This window comes from Pseudophryne corroboree, chromosome 2 (genome assembly GCF_028390025.1).
Source record: "Pseudophryne corroboree isolate aPseCor3 chromosome 2, aPseCor3.hap2, whole genome shotgun sequence".
Taxonomy (NCBI): Eukaryota; Metazoa; Chordata; class Amphibia; order Anura; family Myobatrachidae; genus Pseudophryne; species Pseudophryne corroboree.
Genome location: NC_086445.1, coordinates 25,949,140 through 25,974,968, shown reverse-complemented (window position 1 = coordinate 25,974,968; position 25,829 = coordinate 25,949,140). Strand labels below are relative to the sequence as shown.

The following is a 25,829-nucleotide window of genomic DNA, read 5'->3' as shown; positions in this document are numbered from 1 at the left end:
CCCTTGTACAATAAATGACAGTCTCCTCTTACCCAGTGATGTGAGGGGCCGGTGATTCTCCATCATCACGTCCTTGTACAGACGATTCTGTTCCTCTACAAACTCCCCCTCCTCCATGGAGAAACAGACGGTAACATCCTGACACCTTATAGGAACCTGACACACAATGATACAGTCATCACCCAGACACGTCCCCTGGTGTTACTGTATAATGCCCCATTCCCAGCAGTCACCTCTCCAGTCATCACCCAGACACATCCCCTGGTGTTACTGTATAATGCCCCATTCCCAGCAGTCACCTCTCCAGTCATCACCCAGACACATCCCTCGGTGTTACTGTATAATGCCCCATTCCCAGCAGTCACCTCTCCAGTCACCACCAACACACATCCCCTGGTGTTACTGTATAATGCCCCATTCCCAGCAGTCACCTCTCCAGTCATCACCCAGACACATCCCCTGGTGTTTCTGTATAATGTCCCATTCCCAGCAGTCACCTCTCCAGTCATCACCCAGACACATCCCCTGGTGTTACTGTATAATGTCCCATTCCCAGCAGTCACCTCTCCAGTCATCACCCAGACACATCCCCTGGTGTTACTGTATAATGCCCCATTCCCAGCAGTCACCTCTCCAGTTATCACCCAGACACATCCCCTGGTGTTACTGTATAATGCCCCATTCCCAGCAGTCACCTCTCCAGTCATCACCCAGACGCATCCCCTGGTGTTTCTGTATAATGTCCCATTCCCAGCAGTCACCTCTCCAGTCACCACCCAGACACATCCCCTGGTGTTACTGTATAATGTCCCATTCCCAGCAGTCACCTCTCCAGTCACCACCCAGACACATCCCCTGGTGTTACTGTATAATGTCCCATTCCCAGCAGTCACCTCTCCAGTCATCACCCAGACACAGCCCCCTGGTGTTACTGTATAATGTCCCATTCCCAGCAGTCACCTCTCCAAACATCACCCAGACACATCCCCTGGTGTTACTGTATAATGTCCCGTTCCCAGCAGTCACCTCTCCAGTCACCACCCAGACACGTCCCCTGGTGTTACTGTATAATGTCCCATTCCCAGCAGTCACCTCTCCAGTCATCACCCAGACACATCCCCTGGTGTTACTGTATAATGCCCCATTCCCAGCAGTCACCTCTCCAGCAGGCAGCTGAATGATCTTGTTGGTGAGTTCCAGGATCATCTGGTCATTGTGCCTCTCATGTATCAGTGAGTGAGGTGGAGGCACCGTGATGGGGCTCCGGGTCCTGCTCAGTCCTCCTGACACAAGGGGACAGCTGCTGGGTGTCACACAGTCACTGGATGTCTTCTTCAATACTGTGTAACCCTGTATATTGGGATAAACGTCAATAAAAAGGTCAACCCCACCAACATGGAGCTGTGCTTTCCTAGTAGATACTGTGCATAATATACAATAAGGGAGCAGGCTACAGACACAATGCATACCCTACCTGTACCCGTTCCCTATAAACAGGAAAGTGGAGAGTATATAACACCTCTCCTGCCGTCTTCCTTTCAGTGAATGAAAACACAACATATTGTGCCTGACGCAGAGTCCACACAAAGTGGCTGCATCTGTGGCCTCATTTCATGCTTGGAAATAGCTGCAGATTTCCGCATATATTCACTCAGCCGAATCCCTGAGGCTGCACTGCACCTATATATCCACATGTTACTGTATGCATGCTGCTCTATGTACCAACTCAATCCTGGGTGCAAGAGGTCATTCTGACATTACAGGATATCCGAATACTCCCAATAGGCCGCAATAACACACACACACCACTGCAAACATATGGCAAGTAGTTGTGCTCACCCTAGGTGCACGGTGCTGGATGAGGAAGGAGGGCATATTGTAATTTTGAAAGGCAAAATTAAAGACATGATGTAGCACTACATCTACTGTAACGATACATCACTTTTATAATGTTGCACTCACCTCCCCAGTCATGTCTCTATATTATTACTATAGATATGTGATGCCACAGTGACACTCCCAGAGCTAACCTCCCCAGTCATGTCCATGTATTATTACTACAGATATAAAGTGATGTCACTGTGACACTGCCAGATCCCATCACCTCCCCAGTCATGTCTTTGTATTACTATAGATATAAAGTAATGTCACTGTGACACTGCCAGATCCCCTCACCTCCCCAGTCATGTCCCTGTATTATTACTATACTATATAATAGGATTTTAATTACCTACCGGTAAATCCTTTTCTCGTAGTCCGTAGAGGATGCTGGGGTCCATATTAGTACCATGGGATATAGACGGGTCAACCAGGAGCCATTGGCACTTTAAGAGTTTAACAGTGTGGGCTGGCTCCTCCCCCTATGCCCCTCCTACCAGACTCAGTCTATAAACTGTGCCCAAGGAGACGACATACTTCGAGAGAAGGAATTACACAGATAGTGGCGAGATTCATACCAGCTCACACAACAGACAAATCCAGCTAACATGCCGGTAAACTCAGCAACAGCTGAAACAGTGCTGAAACAGTAAACAAGGCAGAACTTACCTAGGAACCAGGTAGCACTGAACTATAAAACAAATGCAGGAAACAACGCGCTGGGCGGCCGCCCAACATCCTCTACGGACTACGAGAAAAGGATTTACCAGTAGGTAATTAAAATCCTATATTCTCTTACGTCCTAGAGGATGCTGGGGTCCATATTAGTGCCATGGGGATGTACCAAAGCTCCCAGTACGGGAGGGAGAGCGCGGAGGCTCCTGCAAGACTGCTTGACCAAACTTGAGGTCACCAGAGGCCAAAGTATCGAACTGGTAAAACTTAGCAAACGTGTTTGAACCAGACCAAGTAGCTGCTCGGCAAAGCTGTAAGGCCGAGACACCCCGGGCAGTCGTCCAGGAAGAACTCACCTTACGAGTAGAGTGGGCCTTAACCGATTTCGGAAACGGCAATCCAGGCGTAGAATAAGCCTGCTGGATGGTGAACCTGATCCAGCGTGAAATCGACTGCTTAGAAGCAGGACACACAATTTTCTTGGGATCATAGAGGACAAACAGAGAGTCAGTTTTTCTATGACGAGCAGTCCTCTTCACATAGATCTTCAAAGCCCTCACAACATCCAAGGCCTTTGAAGAAATTGAGGAGTCAGTAGCCACTGCCACCACAATAGGTTGGTTGATATGGAAAGCCGATACAACCTTAGGCAGGAACTGTGGACGAATCATAAGTTCCGCCCTGTCTTCATGGAAGACAGCCTTCCACGTGGAAGCCTTCCGCCTTCCACGTGAGAAAGTTGATGTCAGCCTCCAGAAGAGGCTCAAACCAAGCTGACTGCAGGAACTGCAACACCACATCAAGACCCCAGGGTGCCGTTGGCGCCACAAAGGGAGGTTGGATGTGCAGAACCCTTTTCAAAAAGGTCTGAACCTCAAGGAGGACAGCCAGCTGTTTTTGAAAGAAGATGGACAAAGCAGAGATTTGGACCTTGATGGAGCCCAATCTCAGGCACATATCCACACCTGCTTGCAGGAATAGGAGAAAACGTCCAAGTTGGAACTCCACCACAGGAAATTTCTTGGATTCACACCAAGAAACATATTTCTTCCAAACACGGTGGTAATGTTTAGACGTTACCCCTTTCCGAGCGTGAATCAGGGTAGGAATAACCTCACTCGGGATACCCTTCCAAGCTAAGATCTGGTGTTCAACCGCCATGCCGTCAAACGTAGCAGTGGTAAGTCTTGATAGGCGAATGGCCCTTGCAGTAGCAGATCCTCCCGAAGAGGTAAGGGCCTTGGATCCTCCAGCAGAAGATCCAGCAGATCTGCATACCAAGCCCTCCTTGGCCGGTCTGGAGCAATGAGGATTGCCAGAACCTTTGTTCTTCTTACCAGCTGAAGAACCTTTGGTATCAGAGGAAGTGGAGGGAACACATACACTGACGTGAACACCCATGGTGTTACCAGTGCGTCCACTGCCACTGCCTGAGGGTCTCTCGACCTGGAACAGTACCTCCGCAGCTTCTTGTTGAGGCGGGAGGACATCTTGTCTATGTGAGGAACCCCCCACCAACCGGTTACCTCCTCGAACACCTCCGGGTGGAGGCTTCACTCTCCTGGATGGAGATTGTGTCTGCTGAGGAAGTCCGCTTCCCAGTTGTCTACTCCCGGAATGAAGATTGCTGACATCGCCACAGCGTGCCTTTCTGCCAAGAGAAGGGTTCTTGACACCTCTGACATTGCAGCCCTGCTCTTCGTTCCGCCTTGTCGGTTTATGTAGGCCACTGTGGTCACGTTGTCCGACTGCACCTGAACAGCCCGATCGTGTAGAAGGTGTGCTGCTTGCAGAAGGCCGTTGTATACGGCACTTAGCTCCAGGATGTTTATTGGGAGAAGGGATTCTTGATTCAACCACCTTCCTTGGAAGGTCTCCCCCTGAGCAACTGCTCCCCAACCTCTTAGACTTGCATCTATGGTTATAAGGATCCAGTCCTGAACTCCGAACCTTCGGCCTACCAAAAGGTGTGGAAGTTTTAGCCACCAGAGGTGCAAAATCCCGGCTTTGGGAGACAGACGTATCCTCTGGTGCATGTGTAGGTGAGACCCCGACCACTGGTCCAAGAGATCCAGCTGAAAGGGTCGAGCATGAAATCTTCCGTACTGCAGAGCCTCGTAGGAGGCATCCATCTTCCCCAAAAAGCGGATGCACTGATGAACCGATACCCGGGAAGGTTTTAAGACATTCCGGACCATTGATTGAATCACCAATGCTTTCTCCACCGGCAGAAAAACCCTCTGCACTTCTGTGTCTAGGATCATCCCCAGGAAAGACAGCCTCCTTATCGGCTCCAGATGAGACTTTGGAAGGTTCAGGATCCAACCGTGCTCCTTGAGCAGCTGCGTCATGAGCACAATGGATCGTAACAACCTCTCCCTGGATGCTGCCTTGATCAGGAGATCGTCCAGATATGGGATTATGTTCACCCCCTGCTTGCGGAGAACCATCATTTCCGCCATCACCTTGGTGAAGATCCTCGGTGCTGTGGAGAGGCCAAACGGCAGCACCTGAAACTGATAGTGATCGTACAACAGTGCAAACCTGAGATATGCCTGATGCAGAGACCAAATGGGAATGTGGAGGTACGCATCCTTGATGTCCAGAGACACCAGGAACTCCCCCTCCGTCAGTCCTGAGATGACAGCTCTCAGAGATTCCATCTTGAATTTGAACTCCCTGAGATAAGGGTTCAAAGACTTTAAGTTCAGAATTGGCCGAACCGAACCATCCGGTTTCGGTACCACGAAAAGGTTCGAATAATAATCTTTGTTCCACTGCTGAGGCAGAACTGGAACAATGACCTCTGACACCACCAATTTTCGGATGGCCTCCCGAAGAATTGTTCTGTCTGCTGGCAGAGCTGGCAAGCCTGACTTGAAGAAACGGTGAGGTGGGGGATTTTGAAACTCCAGTTTGTACCCCCTGGACACAAATATCCAGTACCCAGGGTTCCAGGCCAGACGACACCCAGACGTGGCTGAAACGCCGGAGTCTCGCCCCCACCTGACCTTCCTCCAGGCCTAGCTGTCCACCGTCATGTGGAGGACTTGGTGGTATCAGAAGCAGGCTTCTGCGTTTGGGAACCTGCGGGAGCAGGCTTCTTTCCTTTGGCACGACCACCTCTGAAGAAGGTGTTCAAAGGCTTGTTCTTTCTAGGCCTCGCGGGCCGAAAGGACTGTGACGTGGCTGGTGTAAAAGGCTTCTTCGTAGCCGATGCAGCTGAGGGGAGAAAAGGAGACTTACTCGCGGTATCCGTGGCAATCCACGCATCCAGCGCCTCCCCAAAGAGAGCCTGACCTTTATAGGGTAGGCCTTTCACACTTTTCCTGGATTCCGCGTCCGCAGACCTTTGGCGCAGCCAGAGACCCCTGCGAGCCAAGACGGACATGGAGGAGATTCCTGCAGCCATGGAACCTAGGTCCTTCATGAAATCTACCAGGAACCCTGCAGAATCCTGAATATTACGTAAAAATAAATCAACGTATCCAGCGTAGTCGATTCCTCCTGCAGAGTGATAGACCACCTGGCATAGCTTTTGCAATCCAAGCACAGGCTATAGTAGGCCGTAATATAGCCCTTGAAGCCGTATAATTGGATTTTAGAGTAGCATCCACCTTGCGATTTGCCGGGGCCTTCAACGCGGTAGATCCTGGGACTGGCAACACTACTTGTTTGGACAACCTAGAGACAGAGACGTCGACTATCGGCGGGGACTCCCATTTTTTCTATCTTCCTCTAGGAAGGGGAAAGCAACCAAGACCCTCTTAGGGATCTGGAATTTCTTCTCCGGAGTTTCCCAGGCTTTTTCAAAGATAGCATTTAATTCTTTGGAATCCGGGAATGTGAGGGGGGGCTTCTTACGGTCTGTGAAAAAGGCCTCCTCCGCCTGCTCAGGAGCTGTGTCAGAAATGTGCAACACATCCCTTACAGCTTCAGTCATCAACTGCACCCCCTTAGCAAGTGAGGCTGTCCCCCACAACACATCCCCACCACCGTCTGCAGTGTCAGAATTGGTGTCCGTGTCATCCTGCATAAGCATTGCAAGTGCACGTTTGTGAGAATGAACCGCAGGGGGCCCAGAGGAAGCAGTATCAGACCATACAACCATAGAGGATTGCAGGCATGCTGAGTGGCATGCTCAGTCCTAGCAACCCAATCAGAAATCTGAGAAATAGTCCCCCTAAGAGAGACTAACCGTTCTGGCTCTCTAGCTAGGATCTGCGCTACAACAGTGCAATCCTGATTACATGGTATGCAGTCTTCCTGGGAAGATAAATCCTCTGCAGCATATGAAACAGTGTCCCTAGACATGTTTGCACATACACACCAATCACCCCACAAACACACAGGGTACTGGGTAGACAGAGTCGTCCCCCCCCCCCCCCCCCCCCCCAAGAATGACAGAGAGACACAGAGACTGGAGCCAACCCCCACACAGCGCTATTAGAGGAATAGGGAGACCCTAAACCAGCGCTGACTGTGTCCCTTAATAGGTAACATAGTATCTGAGGTTGAAAAAAGACAGCTGTCTATCGAGTTCAACCTATTTGTGGTCTTCTATGCATGATGATTTGACTAAAATTTCTGACTGATGCTGCTGTCAGCCATTGCATTTTATCCCTATTTATAGTAGTGATGAGCGGATTCGGTTTTACTAGGTTCTCAAAACGTTATCTTATTGGCTCACGGATGTCACGTGTTTTGGATAGCCCATAAGATTCTGTTTTGAGAACCGAGTAAAACCGAATCCGCTCATCACTAATTTATAGTAACTATAATGCATGACTATGCACCATACCCCTGGATATCCTTATCCAATAGGAATTTATCTAACCCATTCTTAAAGGTGTTGACAGATTCCGCCATTACAACTCCCTCGGGCAGGGAATTCCAAACACGTATTGTCCTTACTGTGAAAAAGCCTTTACGCCGTATTGTGCGGAATCTCCTCTCCTCTAACATGAGCGAGTGTCCACGAGTCCTCTGTGTTGATCTAACCAAAAACAGGTCCCACACAAGCTCTGTGTATTGTCCCCTTATATATTTGTAGATGTTGATCATATCCCCTCTTAGTCTCCGCTTTTCCAATGTAAACATGCCTAGTCTTTCAAGCCTTTCCTTGTATTCCATCGTCTCCATGCCCTTAATTAGTTTGGTCGCCCTCCTCTGTACCTTTTCAAGCTCCAGGATATCCTTTTTGTAGTACGGTGCCCAGAATTGTACACAGTACTCAAGGTGTGGCCTCACTAGTGATTTATATAACGGGAGTATAATACTCTCGTCCCTAGCATCAATACCCCGTTTTATGCATGCTAATATCTTATTAGCCTTCTTTGCTGCAGTCCTGCTTTGGGTACTACTGCTTAGCTTGCTATCTATGAGGACACCTAAGTCCTTTTCCAGTACAGAATCCCCTAATTTTACCCCATTTAGTAGGTAGGTGTAATTTTTGTTCTTGTTACCACAGTGCATTACCTTACACTTGTCTGTGTTGAAGCGCATTCTCCATTTGGCTGCCCATGCTTCTAATTTAACTAAGTCGTTCTGAAGAGACTCGGCATCCTCCTCTGTATTTATAGCCTTACACAATTTGGTATCATCTGCAAAAATTGACACCATGCTCTCTAGACCTTCTGTTTGGTCGTTAATGAAAATATTGAACAATAGCGGTCTTAATACTGAGCCTTGCGGCACACCACTTAGCACTTCAGTCCAAGTTGAAAAAATAAGATTTTACTCACCGGTAAATCTATTTCTCGTAGTCAGTAGTGGATGCTGGGAACTCCGTAAGGACCATGGGGAATAGCGGCTCCGCAGGAGACTGGGCACAACTAAAGAAGGCTTTAGGACTACCTGGTGTGCACTGGCTCCTCCCACCATGACCCTCCTCCAGACCTCAGTTAGGATACTGTGCCCGGAAGAGCTGACACAATAAGGAAGGATTTTGAATCCCGGAAAGACTCATACCAGCCACACCAATCACACCGTATAACTCGTGATACTATACCCAGTTAACAGTATGAACTATAACTGAGCCTCTCAACAGATGGCTCATAACAATAACCCTTTAGTTAGGCAATAACTATATACAAGTATTGCAGACAATCCGCACTTGGGATGGGCGCCCAGCATCCACTACGGACTACGAGAAATAGATTTACCGGTGAGTAAAATCTTATTTTCTCTGACGTCCTAGTGGATGCTGGGAACTCCGTAAGGACCATGGGGATTATACCAAAGCTCCCAAACGGGCGGGAGAGTGCAGATGACTCTGCAGCACCGAATGAGAGAACTCAAGGTCCTCCTCAGCCAGGGTATCAAATTTGTAGAATTTTGCAAACGTGTTTGACCCTGACCAAGTAGCAGCTCGGCAAAGTTGTAAAGCCGAGACCCCTCGGGCAGCCGCCCAAGAAGAGCCCACCTTCCTTGTGGAATGGGCTTTTACAGATTTAGGATGCGGCAGTCCTGCCGCAGAATGCGCCAGCTGAATTGTGCTACAAATCCAGCGAGCAATAGTCTGCTTAGAAGCAGGAGCACCCAGCTTGTTGGGTGCATACAGGATAAATAGCGAGTCAGTTTTCCTGACTCCAGCCGTCCTGGAAACATAAATTTTCAAGGCCCTAACTACGTCCAGTAACTTGGAATCCTCCAAGTCCCTAGTAGCCGCAGGCACCACAATAGGTTGGTTCAAATGAAAAGCTGATACCACCTTAAGGAGAAACTGGGGACGAGTCCTCAATTCTGCCCTATCCATATGGAAAATCAGATAAGGGCTTTTACACAACAAAGCCGCCAATTCTGACACACGCCTGGCCGAAGCCAAGGCCAATAGCATGACCACCTTCCACGCGAGATATTTTAAATCCACGGTTTTAAGTGGTTCAAACCAATGTGACTTTAGAAAATCCAACACCACGTTGAGATCCCAAGGTGCCACTGGAGGCACAAAAGGGGGCTGAATATGCAGCACTCCCTTTACAAATGTCTGAACTTCAGGCAGTGAAGCCAGTTCTTTCTGGAAGAAAATCGACAGAGCCGAAATCTGGACCTTAATGGAACCCAATTTTAGGCCCATAGTCACTCCTGACTGTAGGAAGTGCAGAAATCGACCCAGCTGAAATTCCTCTGTTGGGGCCTTCCTGGCCTCACACCACGCAACATATTTTCGCCAAATGCGGTGATAATGGTTTGCGGTTACTTCTTTCCTAGCTTTAATCAGCGTAGGAATGACTTCCTCCGGAATGCCCTTTTCTTTTAGGATCCGGCGTTCAACCGCCATGCCGTCAAACGCAGCCGCGGTAAGTCCTGGAACAGACAGGGCCCCTGCTGTAGCAGATCCTGTCTGAGCGGCAGAGGCCATGGGTCCTCTGATATCATTTCTTGAAGTTCTGGGTACCAAGCTCTTCTTGGCCAATCCGGAACCACGAGTATCTTTCTTACTCCTCGTCTTCTTATTATTCTCAGTACCTTTGGTATGAGAGGCAGAGGAGGGAACACATAAACAGACTGGTACACCCACGGTGTCACTAGAGCGTCCACAGCTATCGCCTGAGGGTCCCTTGACCTGGCGCAATAACTTTGTAACTTTTTGTTGAGGCGAGACGCCATCATGTCCACCTGTGGCCTTTCCCAACGGTTTACCAGCATTTGGAAGACTTCTGGATGAAGTCCCCACTCTCCCGGGTGGAGGTCGTGCCTGCTGAGGAAGTCTGCTTCCCAGTTGTCCACTCCCGGAATGAACACTGCTGACAGTGCTAACACGTGATTTTCCGCCCATCGGAGAATCTTTGTGGCTTCTGCCATCGCCATCCTGCTTCTTGTGCCGCCCTGTCGATTTACATGGGCGACTGCCGTGATGTTGTCTGATTGAATCAGTACCGGCTGGTTTTGAAGCAGGGGTCTTGCTTGACTTAGGGCATTGTAAATGGCCCTTAGTTCCAGAATATTTATGTGTAGGGAAATCTCCTGATTTGACCATAGTCCCTGGAAGTTTCTTCCCTGTGTGACTGCCCCCCAGCCTCGAAGGCTGGCATCCGTGGTCACCAGGACCCAGTCCTGTATGCCGAATCTGCGGCCCTCTTGAAGATGAGCACTCTGCAGCCACCACAGCAGAGATAACCCTGTCTCCAAGGACCAGGGTATCAGCCGATGCATCTGAAGATGCGATCCGGACCACTTGTCCAACAGGTCCCACTGAAAAGTTCTTGCATGGAACCTGCCAAATGGAATTGCTTCGTAGGAAGCTACCATTTTTCCCAGGACTCGCGTGCAGTGATGCACCGATACCTGTTTTGGTTTCAGGAGGCCTCTGACTAGAGATGACAGCTCCTTGGCTTTCTCCTCCGGGAGAAACACTTTTTTCTGGTCTGTGTCCAGAACCATCCCCAGGAACAGTAGACGTGTCTTAGGAACCAGCTGTGACTTTGGAATGTTTAGAATCCAACCGTGCTGTTGTAGCACTTCCCGAGATAGTGCTACCCCGACCAACAACTGCTCCTTGGACCTCGCCTTTATCAGGAGATCGTCCAAGTACGGGATAATTAAAACTCCCTTTTTTCGAAGGAGTATCATCATTTCGGCCATTACCTTGGTAAATACCCTCGGTGCCGTGGACAGCCCAAACGGCAGCGTCTGGAATTGGTAATGAAAATCCTGTACCATAAATCTGAGGTACTCCTGGTGAGGATGGTAAATGGGGACATGCAGGTAAGCATCCTTGATGTCCAGGGATACCATGTAATCCCCCTCGTCCAGGCTTGCAATAACCGCCCAGAGCGATTCCATCTTGAACTTGAATTTTTTTATATATGTGTTCAAGGATTTCAAATTTAAAATGGGTCTCATCGAACCGTCCGGTTTCGGTACCACAAACATTGTGGAATAGTAACCCCGTCCTTGTTGAAGTAGGGGCACCTTGACTATCACCTGCTGGGAATACAGCTTGTGAATTGCCGCTAGCACAGCCTCCCTGCCTGAGGGAGTTGTCGGCAAGGCAGATTTGAGGAAACGGCGGGGGGGGGGGGGGGGGGGGGGAGACGTCTCGAATTCCAGCTTGTACCCCTGAGATACTACTTGAAGGATCCAGGGATCCACCTGTGAGCGAGCCCACTGATCGCTGAAATTTTTGAGGCGGCCCCCCACCGTACCTGGCTCCGCCTGTGGAGCCCCACCGTCATGCGGCGGACTTGGAGGAAGCGGGGGAGGACTTTTGCTCCTGGGAACCGGCTGTTTGTTGCAGCTTTTTCCCCCTACCTCTGCCTCTGGGCAGAAAGGACGCGCCTTTTCCCCGCCTGCTTTTCTGGGGCCGAAAGGACTGTACCTGATAATACGGTGCTTTCTAAGGCTGTGAGGGAACATGGGGCAAAAATGCTGACTTCCCAGCTGTTGCTGTGGAAAACAGGTCTGAGAGACCATCCCCGAATAACTCCTCAACCTTATAAGGCAAAACTTCCATGTGCCTTTTAGAATCTGCATCCCCTGTCCACTGCCGAGTCCATAAGCCTCTCCTGGCAGAAATGAACATTGCACTTATTTTAGATGCCAGCCGGCAGATATCCCTCTGTGCATCTCTCATGTATAAGACTGCGTCTTTTATATGCTCTATGGTTAGCAATATAGTGTCCCTGTCTAGGGTGTCAATATTTTCCGACAGGGAATCTGACAACGCAGCTCCAGCACTGCACATCCATGCTGAAGCAATAGCTGGTCTCAGTATAATGCCTGAGTGTGTATATACAGACTTCAGGATAGCCTCCTGCTTTCTATCAGCAGGCTCCTTTAGGGCGGCCGTATCCGGAGACGGTAGTGCCACCTTCTTTGACAAGCGTGTGAGCGCTTTATCCACCCTAGGGGGTGTCTCCCAACGTGACCTATCCTCTGGCGGGAAAGGGTACGCCATTAGTAACCTTTTAGAAATTACCAATTTTTTTTTCGGGGGAAGCCCACGCTACTTCACACACTTCGTTTAATTCTTCAGAAGGGGGAAAAACCACTGGTAGTTTTTTCTCCCCAAACATAATACCCTTTTATGTGGTACCTGGGGTAATATCAGAAATGTGTAATACATTTTTCATTGCCTCAATCATGTAACGAGTGGCCCTATTGGAAATTACATTAGTCTCTTCGTCGTCGTCGACACTGGTATCCGTATCCGTGTCGACATCTGTGTCTGCCATCTGAGGTAGCGGGCGTTTTAGAGCCCCTGATGGCCTTTGAGATGGCCTTTGAGACGCCTGGGCAGGCACGAGCTGAGAAGCCGGCTGTCCCGCATTTGGCATGTCGTCAAATTTTTTATGTAAGGAGTCGACACTTTCACGTAATTCCTTCCATAAGTCCATCCACTCAGGTGTCCGCCCCGCAGGGGGTGACATCACATTTATAGGCATCTGCTCCGCCTCCACATAAGCCTCCTCATCAAACATGTCGACACAGCCGTACCGACACACCGCACACACACAGGGAATGCTCTGACAGAGGACAGGACCCCACAAAGCCCTTTGGGGAGACAGAGAGAGAGTATGCCAGCACACACCAGAGTGCTATATAATACAGGGACTAACTGAATTACATCCCCTTATAGCTGATATATATATATATATACACACACACACACACTGCGCCTAAATTTAGTGCCCCCCCTTTCTTTTTTACCCTCCTGTAGCTTGTAGACTGCAGGGGAGAGCCAGGGAGCTTCCTTCCAACGGAGCTGTGAGGGAGAAATGGCGCCAGTGTGCTGAGGGAGATAGCCCCGCCCCTTTTTCGGCGGACTTCTCCCGCATTTTTGAAACTCTGGCAGGGGTATTAATTTACACCTATATAGCCTCTGGGACTATATATGGTGTAGATTTGCCAGCCAAGGTGTGTAATATTGCCCTCAGAGCGCCCCCCCCCCCCCCCCCCCCCCCAGCACCCTGCACCCATCAGTGACCGGAGTGTGAGGTGTACATGAGGAGCAATGGCGCACAGCTGCAGTGCTGTGCGCTACCTTGGTGAAGACCGAAGTCTTCTGCCGCCGATTTTCCGGACCATCTTCATGCTTCTGGCTCTGTAAGGGGGACGGCGGCGCGGCTCCGGGAACGAACATCAAGGTCGGGTCCTGCGGTCGATCCCTCTGGAGCTAATGGTGTCCAGTAGCCTAAGAAGCCCAAGCTACCACCAGTAAGGTAGGTTCGCTTCTTCTCCCCTTAGTCCCTCGCTGCAGTGAGTCTGTTGCCAGCAGATCTCACTGTAAAATAAAAAACCTAAAATATACTTTCTTTCTAGGAGCTCAGGAGAGCCCCTAGTGTGCATCCAGCTCAGCCGGGCACAAGATTCTAACTGAGGTCTGGAGGAGGGTCATGGTGGGAGGAGCCAGTGCACACCAGGTAGTCCTAAAGCTTTCTTTAGTTGTGCCCAGTCTCCTGCGGAGCCGCTATTCCCCATGGTCCTTACGGAGTTCCCAGCATCCACTAGGACGTCAGAGAAAGATCCATTAACCACAACGCGCTGCTTCCTATTATCTAACCAGTTTTTGACCCAAGTGCATATTGTGCTTCCTAGCCCTGATTCTTGTAGCTTGTAGATAAGTCTCATGTGTGGTACAGTATCGAACGCTTGAGCAAAGTCTAAAAAGATTACATCCACGTCTTTACCCTGATCTAGGTTTGCGCTTACTGTTTCATAAAAGCCAAGTAAGTTGGTTTGACAGGATCTGTCCTTCATAAACCCATGTTGATTCCTTTTAATGACATTATTGGTTTCAAGGAACTTCTGAATACTATCTCTTAGAATACCTTCCAATACTTTCCCCACTATAGATGTAAGACTAACTGGTCTATGATTACCTGGTTCAGCTTTACTTCCCTTTTTGAATATAGGCACTACTTCCGCTATACGCCAGTCTTTGGGAACCATACCTGATATAACTGAATCCTCAAAGATCAAAGATAGCGGTTTTGCCAGTTCAGAGTGAAGCTCCATTAGAACCGTTGGATGAATACCATCGGGCCCTGGTGATTTATTAATCTTTAAATGTTTTAATCGGTCACAGACTACTTCCTCGCTTAAATAAGTACCTATCAGTGTGATATTCTCATTATTGAGATTGTGTGTCAGTCCCTGAATTGGGTCCTCTCTAGTGAATACTGTTGAAAAAAACTCATTTAGTGTGTCCGCTATGTCATTATCATTTTTGCTTAAGACTCCCAACGTGTCTTTTAAAGGGCCTATACTCTCCTTCTTTAATCTCTTGCTATTAATGTATTTAAATATTTTTTTTGGGATTCGCTTTGCTTTTCTTTGCTACTAGTTTTTCAGTTTCTACTTTAGCCGCTCTTATTTCCTTTTTGCAATTTTTGTTACATTCCTTATAGTGCTGAAATGACTCTGCTTCCCCGTCAGATTTGTATTTTTTAAATGCTCGCCTTTTCTTGCCCAAAAGTTCCTTAATCTTTTTGTTAAGCCACATCGGTTTATGATTTTTATTCCCTTTTTTGCTACTCATAGGAATATATTTGAGTGTATTTTTAGCTAGCAGGAATTTTAGTACCTCCCATTTCTCCGTAGTATTTTTTCCTTAAAACAAACCTTCCCATTCAATATCCCTGAAAAATACCCTCATCTTTTCAAAATTTGCTTTGCTAAAGTTTAAAGTCCTAGTTGAGCCAGTATAGGGCTGTTTGTAGAAACGGATATTGAATGTGACCATATTGTGGTCGCTGTTTCCTATGGGTTCCCCTACTATAATACCCGATACCAAATCCCCATTGTTTGTTAATACCAGGTCTAAGATTGCATTGTACCTAGTGACACAGTCTTTACACAGCCTCCCCTCCCTTCTACAACCCCCTGGTACCGTACAGATAGCTGGAGTTGCTCTGGAGGGACCTGTTCAACCACTGGCAGTGAGCTGCAGGCAGGAAAATGGCGCTGAACGCTGCTGGGTCCGCTCTGAGGAGAAGCTCCATCCCCTTAATGGCGCTGTCTTCCCGCTCTTAGTAGATTATACTGGCCTGAGGATTTTGTGCTGGCTTGGATCCGCAGACCCCACAGGCTTGTTTTGGTCAGTGTAGGCTCAGGTGCTGGCTCAGGGCGCCCCTTACAGCGCTGCACCACAGTACCGCTGAGCCGTCCAGGAGCGCGGTTAATACCGCGCTCCTACCCTTAAGCCGCCCTCTTCACACTGACCCCCCACTTGTAAGGGTGGACAGTGACTCACTTGCCACACTTCAGCTCTGCGATGGGGTGGCGGCTGGCTGTCGGGGTCAGCGTTCCCCTGTGGCGGAGCGCGATCTGTCCCCTATGGAGCTCAATGTCCGGTCAGCGGAGTCCGCGGCTCAGACCCCGCAGGGTGGACACTGCTCCCCCCCTCAGTCCCTCGATGCATGCAGGCTGTTGCCAGCAGCCTCCTGTAAAAAAACAAACTCTAAAAAAAACTTTTCCAGGAAAACTCTGTAGAACTCCCCTAGCTGTGAACGGCTCCTCCGGGCACATTTTCTAAACCGAGTCTGGTAGGAGGGGCATAGAGGGAGGAGCCAGCCCACACAGTTAAAGTGCCAATGGTTCCTGGTGGACCCGTCTATACCCCATGGTACTAATATGGACCCAAGCATCCTCTAGGACGCAAGAGAAAAGGGATGTCACTGTGATACTATCAGATCCCCTCACCTCCCCAGTCATGTCCCTGTATTAGTACTATAGATATAAGCGATGTCACTGTGACACTACCAGATCTCCTCACCTCCCCAGTCAAGTCCCTGTATTATTATTATAGATATAAGCAATGTCACTGTGACTCTCCCAGATCCCCTCACCTCCGCAGTCATGTCCCTGTATTATTACTATAGATATAAGTGATGTCACTGTGACACTCCCAGATTCCCTCACCCAGTCATGTCCCTGTATTATTACTATAGATATAAGTGATGTCACAGTGACACTCCAAGTTCCCCCTCACCTCCCCAGTCATGTCCCTGTATTATTACTATAGATATAAGCGGTCACTGTGACACTACAATAAATTGTGGCAAACTGCTCTAATCAAGCTGGTAACAATCCTCAGGTGCTGCGGGAGAGGGGGTTACTCTAGACAAGAAAAACAAAAGGGATTTTTCCCACGCACTCTGCTGGCTGTTCGTAAGAAGAACTATATACTATGTAATAATAGAAAATGTAGAGCTCTTCGTTACATATGTTTTGCAAAAGATATGATAAGCCTCCAGGCCACTTCACGGCTGCTCTATTACTGGAGGTCCCTAACTAAGCATAAGTCCAGGGCTTGGACCCCACAAAGTCGGCCCAGGCTCGACCACCCTAGGGCAGCACACCATTGAAATACTAAAGTGTTAATATGTGTTAAGAAAGAAGCAGAAGCTATGGGTTAGAAAGTGCTACAGAAATAAGGGTGTTAATAAAATACTCAAAAGAGTAATATCAGTGAAAAAATAGGAGTGTTACATAAGTGCTAAATAAATAATATGGCGTGCTGCCCCAAGGTAGCCCAGTCACACCAGACCTGAGGGGTACCACTCCCCAAACTCTCACACAGCATAATAATAATAATAATAATAATCATCACTATGGGTCATACAATTGCTTAATGTACGGCCACATGATAATGGCACATAAAAACATATCCAGATTGAGAGCTAGTTTACCTCAATCTGGATATTTTAGCACTTATGTAACACTCATATTTTTTCACTAATATTACTCTTTTGAGTATTTTATTAATACCCTTATTTCTGTAGCACTTTCTAACCCATAGCTTTTGCTTCTTTCTTAACACATATTAACACTTTAGTATTTCAATGGTGTGCTGCCCTAGGGTGGTCGGGCCTGGGCCGACTTTGTGGGGTCCAAACCCTGGACTTATGCTTAGTTAGGGACCTCCAGTAATAGAGCAGCCGTGAAGTGGCCTGGAGGCTTATCATATCTTTTGCAAAACATATGTAACGAAGAGCTCTACATTTTCTATTATTACATAGTATATAGTTCTTCTTACGAACAGCCAGCAGAGTGCGTGGGAAAAATCCCTTTTGTTTTTCTTGTCACTGTGACATTCCCAGATCCCCTCACCTCCACAGTCATGTCCCTGTATTATTACTATAGATTTAAGTGATGTCACTGTGACACTCCCAGATCCCCTCACCTCCGCAGTCATGTCCCTTTATTATTACTATAGCTATAAGTGATACTCCGAGATCCCCTCACCTCCCCAGTCAGCAGGTAGATGATCTCCAGGGTGAGATGTAATATCCTCTCAGTCACAGCACTCCTCTCCTTGTCCATCCTCAGTCACTCAGTGATTTATACAGGACAGGTATCACCCTCCTGTGATTTCCTCTCGTCCTCACTGCACAGTAGTCTAGGAATAAATATAATTATTAGTATAATAACATCACAGAGTACACTGAGTGACCATTAAATCCTCATGTGTAACACAAGCCACAGAGCCATGGTCAGCGTTTCTCAGAAGTTCCCCTGATCCAGCTACATAAACCTGCTTAGCCATACGATGCTGCACTGCTTCAGGATTAAACAATGGTCCTACTGTGGCCAAGAGGTTTTTCGACAAACAGTTTCAAACCTCCAAGACCAGAGCAGGTCCGGCTCACCGGGGTATTGCTGGGATCCGCTACCAGTCTGTGTCCGGCTCGCTGCACCGGCTCACGCACATCATCATCACTGATGTCACAACCAGACAATGATGCAGACAATAGGTGCAAGTGCAGCGAGCGGGGTGCCTCTAAACATTGTCCCGGCATACACAGACTGGCAGCGGATCCCGGCAATTACCCAGTGAGCCAATCCGACTCTGCCGACACTTATATTTGGGGTCGGTTGTTCCAGGTGAAATATGTTACAGCTGCACAGACTGGAATTTGTTATCCCCAGTGTTATTTCCTCCCAGACTCTCCAAAATGTCACCCACACTGCATAGACCGCACTGCTAACTATGGGGGCTGCAGGAGTCTGTCAGGGGAAGTCTTTCACTTTCTACATCTGGCGAAAGGAAATAAACTGCTGGGGATAAGCTGGTATCAGTCATGTTTCCCACCCGGTACCAGTCACGCCCCCCTCACAGTACCGGTCACTCCACCCACCCGGTACCAGTCACTCTCCCCCCCCCCCTCACAGTGTCAGTCACTCCTCCCACTCGGTACCAGTCACGCCCCCTTTCACAGTGTCAGTCACTCCTCCCACCCGGTACCAGTCACGCCCCCTCTCACAGTGTCAGTCACTCCTCCCACCCGGTACCAGTCACACACACCCACAATGTGTCAGTCACTCCTCCCACCCGGTACCAGTCACGCCAGCCCTCAATGTGTCAGTCACTCCTCCCACCCGGTACCAGTCACGCCCCTTCTCACAGTACCAGTCAATCCTCCCACCCGGTACCAGTCACGCCCCTTCTCACAGTACCAGTCAATCCTCCCACCCGGTAACAGTCACACCCCCCTCACAGTGTCAGTCACTCCTCCCACTCGGTACCAGTCACGCACCCTCTCACAGTGTCAGTCACTACTCCCACCCGGTACCAGACACCCACCCTCTCACAGTGTCAGTCACTACTCCCACCCGGTACCAGACACCCACCCCTCACAGTGTCAATCACTCCGCCCACCTGTTACCAGTCCCTCCGCCCCTCACAGTGTCAGTCACTCCTCCCACCCGGTACCAGTCACGCCCCCTCTCTCAGTGTCAGTCACTCCTCCTACCCGGTACAAGTCACGCCCCCCCTCACAGTGTCAGTTACTCCTCCCACCCAATACCAGTCACGCCACCCTCACAGTGCCAGTCACTCCTCCCACCTGACACCAGACACACCCCACTCACAGTGTCAGTCACTCCTCCCACCCAATACCAGACACGCCCCCTTAAAGTACCAGTTGTGCTCTCGTTGCCCATAATCAGTCACACCTTCTACCCAATATTAGTCACTCCCCACTCACAGTACCAGTCACAGTTACCCTTACTATATTTATCACGCTCCTCTCCCAGTATCAGACATCCCCTCTCCCAGCACAGACACCCCCCCCTCTCCCAGCATCAGACACCCCCCCCTCTCCCAGCATCAGACACCCCCCCCCCTCACAGTATCAGACACCCCCCCTCTCCCAGCATCAGACACGCCCCCTCTCCCAGCATCAGACACCCCCCCTCTCCCAGCATCAGACACCCCCCCTCTCCCAGTATCAGACACCCCCCCTCTCCCAGTATCAGACAGCCCCCTCACCCACTATCAGACAACCCCCCTCACCCACTATCAGACACCCCCCCTCACCCACTATCAGACACCCCCCCTCTCCCACTATCAGACACCCCCCCTCACCCACTATCAGACACCCCCCCTCACCCACTATCAGACACCCCCCCCCCTCTCCCAGTATCAGACACCCCCCCCTCTCCCAGTATCAGACACCCCCCCCTCTCCCAGTATCAGACACCCTCCCTCACCCACTATCAGACACCCCCCCTCACCCAGTATCAGACACCCCCCCTCTCCCACTATCAGACACCACCACCCCCCCTCTCCCAGTATCAGACACCCCCCCCTCTCCCAGTATCAGACACCCCCCCCCTCTCCCAGTATCAGACACCCCCCCTCTCCCAGTATCAGACACCCCCCCCTCTCCCAGTATCAGACACCCCCCCTCACCCACTATCAGACACCAGACACCCCCCCTCTCCCAGTATCAGACACCCCCCCTCACCCACTATCAGACACCCCCCCTCTCCCATTATCTGACACCAGACACCCCCCCTCTCCCAGTATCAGACACCCCCCCCTCACCCAGTATCAGACACCCCCCCTCACCCACTATCAGACCCCCCTCACCCACTATCAGACACCCCCCCTCTCCCATTATCAGACACCCCCCCTCTCCCACTATCAGACACCAGACACCCCCCCTCTCCCAGTATCAGACACCCCCCCTCACCCACTATCAGACACCCCCCCTCACCCACTATCAGACACCCCCCCTCTCCCAGTAGCAGTCAGGCAGGCGAAGGATATAACTCACTGAAGCAGAGGAGCAGGTCACTGGCAGCGATCACCGGGGGGATGAGAGAGCTCAGACAGAGACAGAGCACAAGGCTGGAAACGAGGCTTGGAATACAGGAAGTGCCAGTCACGTGCGGGGAGGGATCAGCGCAGGGACGAGGATTAGATGCCGGAAGTTCCCGGCGCCAGGGTCGTCGTCATAGAAACGAGGCTTGGATGCCGGAAGTGCCGGTTTCCTGGGCATCCGCTCCTCCCCCTTGCGTCGTAACTCCTCCCCCTTACGGAAAAGGTCCCTTAGCCCACTTGATTCTAGCATTTACCATCGCCATAGGGTAGATGCTAGAATCAAGTGGGCTAAGGGACCTTTTCCGTAAGGGGGAGGAGTCACACTGGTAGCCGTTGTTAATGTGAGAGAGGGGAGGGTGAGATGGGTGTGTGCTGCAGGGGCATCATCAGGCCGAACAGTAGCTGCTGAGAGGGGGCATGTAGCCTGGTGCTGCCCGCTGCTGCTGTGCCCTGACTGCTGCCTTACCCCAGCCTGGCTTTCCTCATGTTCTACATGTACAGTAATGTGTGTATAGCTATAGGGCGAGAGAGGAGGGTCAGATGGGTGTATAGCTATAGGGAGAGAGAGGAGGGTGAGATGGGTGTATAGCTATAGGGCGAGAGAGGAGGGTCAGATGGGTGTATATAGCTATAGGGAGAGAGAGGAGGGTGAGATGGGTGTGTATAGCTATAGGGCGAGAGGAGGGTGAGATGGGTGTATAGCTATAGGGAGAGAGAGGAGGGTCAGATGGGTGTATATAGCTATAGGGAGAGAGGAGGGTGAGATGGCTGTATATAGCTATAGGGAGAGAGTGGAGGGTGAGATGGGTGTATATAGCTATAGGGAGAAAGAGGAGGGTGAGATGGGTGTGTGCTGCTGCGGCATCATCAGGCCAGACAGTAGCTGCTGAGAGGGGGCATGTAGCCTGGTGCTGCCTGCTGCTGCTGTGCCCTGACTGCTGCCTTACCCCAGCCTGGCTCTCCTCATGTTCTACATGTACAGTAATGTGTGTATAGCTTTAGGGTGAGAGAGGAGGGTGAGATGGGTGTATATAGCTATAGGGAGAGAGGTGGGTGAGATGTGTGTGTATATAGCTATAGGGAGAGAGAGGAGGGTGAGATGGGTGTATAGCTATAGGGAGAGAGGAGGGTGAGATGGGTGTATATAGCTATAGGGAGAGAGAGGAGGGTGAGATGGGTGTATAGCTATAGGGAGAGAGGAGGGTGAGATGGGTATATAGCTATAGGGAGAGAGGAGGGTGAGATGGGTGTATATAGCTATAGGGAGAGAGAGGAGGGTGAGATGGGTGTATAGCTATAGGGAGAGAGAGGAGGGTGAGATGGGTGTGTACTGCAGGGGCATCATCAGGCCGGACAGTAGCTGCTGAGAGGGGGCATGTAGCCTGGTGCTGCCCGCTGCTGCTGTGCCCTGACTGCTGCCTTACCCCAGCCTGGCTCTCCTCATGTTCTACATGTACAGTAATGTGTGTATAGCTATAGGGAGAGAGGAGGGTGAGAGGGGTGTATAGCTATAGGGAGAGAGAGGAGGGTGACATGGGTGTATATAGCTATAGGGAGAGAGAGGAGGGTGAGATGGGTGTATATAGCTATAGGGAGAGAGAGGAGGGTGAGATGGGTGTATATAGCTATAGGGAGAGAGAGGAGGGTGAGATGGGTGTATATAGCTATAGGGAGAGAGAGGAGGGTGAGATGGGTGTATAGCTATAGGGAGAGAGAGGAGGGTGAGATGTGTGTATAGCTATAGGGAGAGAGAGGAGGGTGAGATGTGTGTATAACTATAGGGAGAGGAGGGTGAGATGGGTGTATTGCTATAGGGAGAGAGGAGGGTGAGATGTGTGTATAGCTATAGGGAGAGAGAGGAGGGTGAGATGGGTGTATAGCTATAGGGAGAGAGGTGGGTGAGGTGTGTGTGTATATAGCTATAGGGAGAGAGAGGAGGGTGAGATGGGTGTATAGCTAAAGGGAGAGAGAGGAGGGTGAGATGGGTGTGTACTGCAGGGGCATCATCAGGCCGGACAGTAGCTGCTGAGAGGGGGCATGTAGCCTGGTGCTGCCCGCTGCTGCTGTGCCCTGACTGCTGCCTTACCCCAGCCTGGCTCTCCTCATGTTCTACATGTACAGTAATGTGTGTATAGCTATAGGGAGAGAGGAGGGTGAGATGGGTGTATAGCTATAGGGAGAGAGAGGAGGGTGACATGGGTGTATATAGCTATAGGGAGAGAGAGGAGGGTGAGGGGTGTATATAGCTATAGGGAGAGAGAGGAGGGTGAGATGGGTGTATATAGCTATAGGGAGAGAGAGGAGGGTGAGATGGGTGTATATAGCTATAGGGAGAGAGAGGAGGGTGAGATGGGTGTATATAGCTATAGGGAGAGAGAGGAGGGTGAGATGGGTGTATAGCTATAGGGAGAGAGAGGAGGGTGAGATGTGTGTATAGCTATAGGGAGAGAGAGGAGGGTGAGATGTGTGTATAACTATAGGGAGAGGAGGGTGAGATGGGTGTATAGCTATAGGGAGAGAGGAGGGTGAGATGTGTGTATAGCTATAGGGAGAGAGAGGAGGGTGAGATGTCTTTATATAGCTATAGGGAGAGAGAGGAGGGTGAGATGGGTGTATAGCTATAGGGATAGAGAGGAGGATGAGATGGGTGTATAGCTATAGGGAGAGAATAGGGTGGGATGGGTGTATAGCTATAGGGAGAGAGAGGAGGGTGAGATAGGTGTATAGCTATAGGGAGAGAGAGGAGGGTGAGATGGATGTATAGCTATAGGGAGAGAGAGGAGGGTGAGATGGATGTATATAGCTATAGGGAGAGAGAGGAGGGTGAGATGGGTGTATAGCTATAGATAGAGGAGGGTGAGATGTGTGTATAGCTATAGGGAGAGAGAGGAGGGTGAGATGGGTATATATCTATAGGGAGAGAGAGGAGGGTGAGATGGGTGTATATAGCTATAGGGAGAGAGAGGAGGGTGAGATGGGTGTATATAGCTATAGGGAGAGAGAGGAGGGTGAGATGGGTGTATAGCTATAGGGAGAGAGAGGAGGGTGAGATGTGTGTATAGCTATAGGGAGAGAGAGGAGGGTGAGATGTGTGTATAACTATAGGGAGAGGAGGGTGAGATGGGTGTATAGCTATAGGGAGAGAGAGGAGGGTGAGATGTGTGTATAGCTATAGGGAGAGAGAGGAGGGTGAGATGTGTGTATATAGCTATAGGGAGAGAGAGGAGGGTGAGATGGGTGTATAGCTATAGGGAGAGAGAGGAGGGTGAGATGGGTGTATATAGCTATAGGGAGAGAGAGAGGAGGGTGAGATGTGTGTATAGCTATAGGGAGAGAGAGGAGGGTGAGATGTGTGTATATAGCTATAGGGAGAGAGAGGAGGGTGAGATGGGTGTATAGCTATAGGGATAGAGAGGAGGATGAGATGGGTGTATAGCTATAGCAGGGGTAGGGAACCTTTTTTCTACCAAGGGCCATTTGGATATTTATAAAATCCTTCGGGGGCCATACAAAAATTATCACCTTAAAAATTAGCCTGCCCCCAGTCAGTAGTTATGCCCCCAGTCTCTTGTCATGCCCCCAGTCACTTGTTATGCCCTGTCAGTTGTTTTGGCCCATTAGATATGCCCCATCAGTTGTTATGCCCCATTTCTCTGACGTCCTAGTGGATGCTGGGACTCCGTCAGGACCATGGGGATTAGCGGCTCCGCAGGAGACAGGGCACAAAAATAAAAGCTTTAGGATCAGGTGGTGTGCACTGGCTCCTCCCCCCATGACCCTCCTCCAAGCCTCAGTTAGGTTTTTGTGCCCGTCCGAGCAGGGTGCAATCTAGGTGGCTTAGAAAAAGTTGTTCCTATATATTTATAGCGCTTGGGTGTGTGCTGGCAAACTCTCCCTCTGTCTCCCCAAAGGGCTAGTGGGGTCCTGTCTTCGATAAGAGCATTCCCTGTGTGTCTGCTGTGTGTCGGTACGTGTGTGTCGACATGTATGAGGACGATGTTGGTGTGGAGGCGGAGCAATTGCCGGTAATGGTGATGTCACCCCCTAGGGAGTCGACACCGGAATGGATGGCTTTGTTTATGGAATTACGTGATAATGTCAGCACGTTACAAAAATCAGTTGACGACATGAGACGGCCGGAAAACCAGTTAGTACCTGTCCAGGCGTCTCAGACACCGTCAGGGGCTGTAAAACGCCCTTTACCTCAGTCGGTCGACACAGACCCAGACACGGACACCGAATCTAGTGTCGACGGTGAAGAAACAAACGTATTTTCCAGTAGGGCCACACGTTATATGATCACGGCAATGAAGGAGGCTTTGCATATCTCTGATACTGCAAGTACCACAAAAAGGGGTATTATGTGGGGTCAGAAAAAACTACCTGTAGTTTTTCCTGAATCAGAGGAATTGAATGAAGTGTGTGATGAAGCGTGGGTTAACCCCGATAGAAAACTGCTAATTTCAAAGAAGTTATTGGCATTATATCCTTTCCCGCCAGAGGTTAGGGCGCGCTGGGAAACACCCCCTAGGGTGGATAAGGCACTCACACGCTTATCAAAACAAGTGGCGTTACCGTCTCCTGAAACGGCCGCCCTCAAGGATCCAGCTGATAGGAGGCTGGAAACTACACTGAAAAGTATATACACTCATACTGGTGTTATACTGCGACCAGCCATCGCCTCTGCATGGATGTGCAGTGCTGGGGTGGTTTGGTCGGATTCCCTGACTGAAAATATTGATACCCTGGATAGGGACAGTATTTTATTGACTATAGAGCAATTAAAGGATGCTTTTCTTTATATGCGAGATGCTCAGAGGGATATTTGCACTCTGGCATCGAGAGTAAGTACGATGTCCATATCTGCCAGAAGAAGTTTATGGACGCGACAGTGGTCAGGTGATGCGGATTCCAAACGGCATATGGAAGTATTGCCGTATAAAGGGGAGGAATTATTTGGGGTCGGTCTATCGGATTTGGTGGCCACGGCAACAGCCGGGAAATCCACCTTTTTACCTCAGGTCCCCTCCCAACAGAAAAAGACACCGTCTTTTCAGCCGCAGTCCTTTCGTTCCTATAAGAACAAGCGGGCAAAAGGACAGTCATATCTGCCCCGAGGCAAAGGAAGGGGTAAGAGAGTGCACCAAGCAGCTCCCTCCCAGGAGCAGAAGCCCTCCGCGGCTTCTGCAAAGCCCTCAGCATGATGTTGGGGCTTTACAAG

The 25,829-nt window shown here is 49.9% G+C and overlaps 1 protein-coding gene across 1 annotated transcript in view; it reads right to left on the bottom strand.

Moving 5' to 3' along the window:
* The window catches only part of LOC134989418 (uncharacterized), a 229,117-nt gene that overhangs the window by 65,127 nt on the left and 138,161 nt on the right, over window positions 1–25,829 (bottom strand). The window contains exons 16-18 of the mRNA XM_063950608.1: window positions 17,746–17,827; window positions 1,159–1,350; window positions 33–156 (exon numbers count right to left, since the gene is read on the bottom strand). Of these exons, the coding sequence (XP_063806678.1) occupies window positions 33–156; window positions 1,159–1,350; window positions 17,746–17,827 (398 nt within the window). The remainder of the gene's footprint in view (window positions 1–32; window positions 157–1,158; window positions 1,351–17,745; window positions 17,828–25,829) is intronic.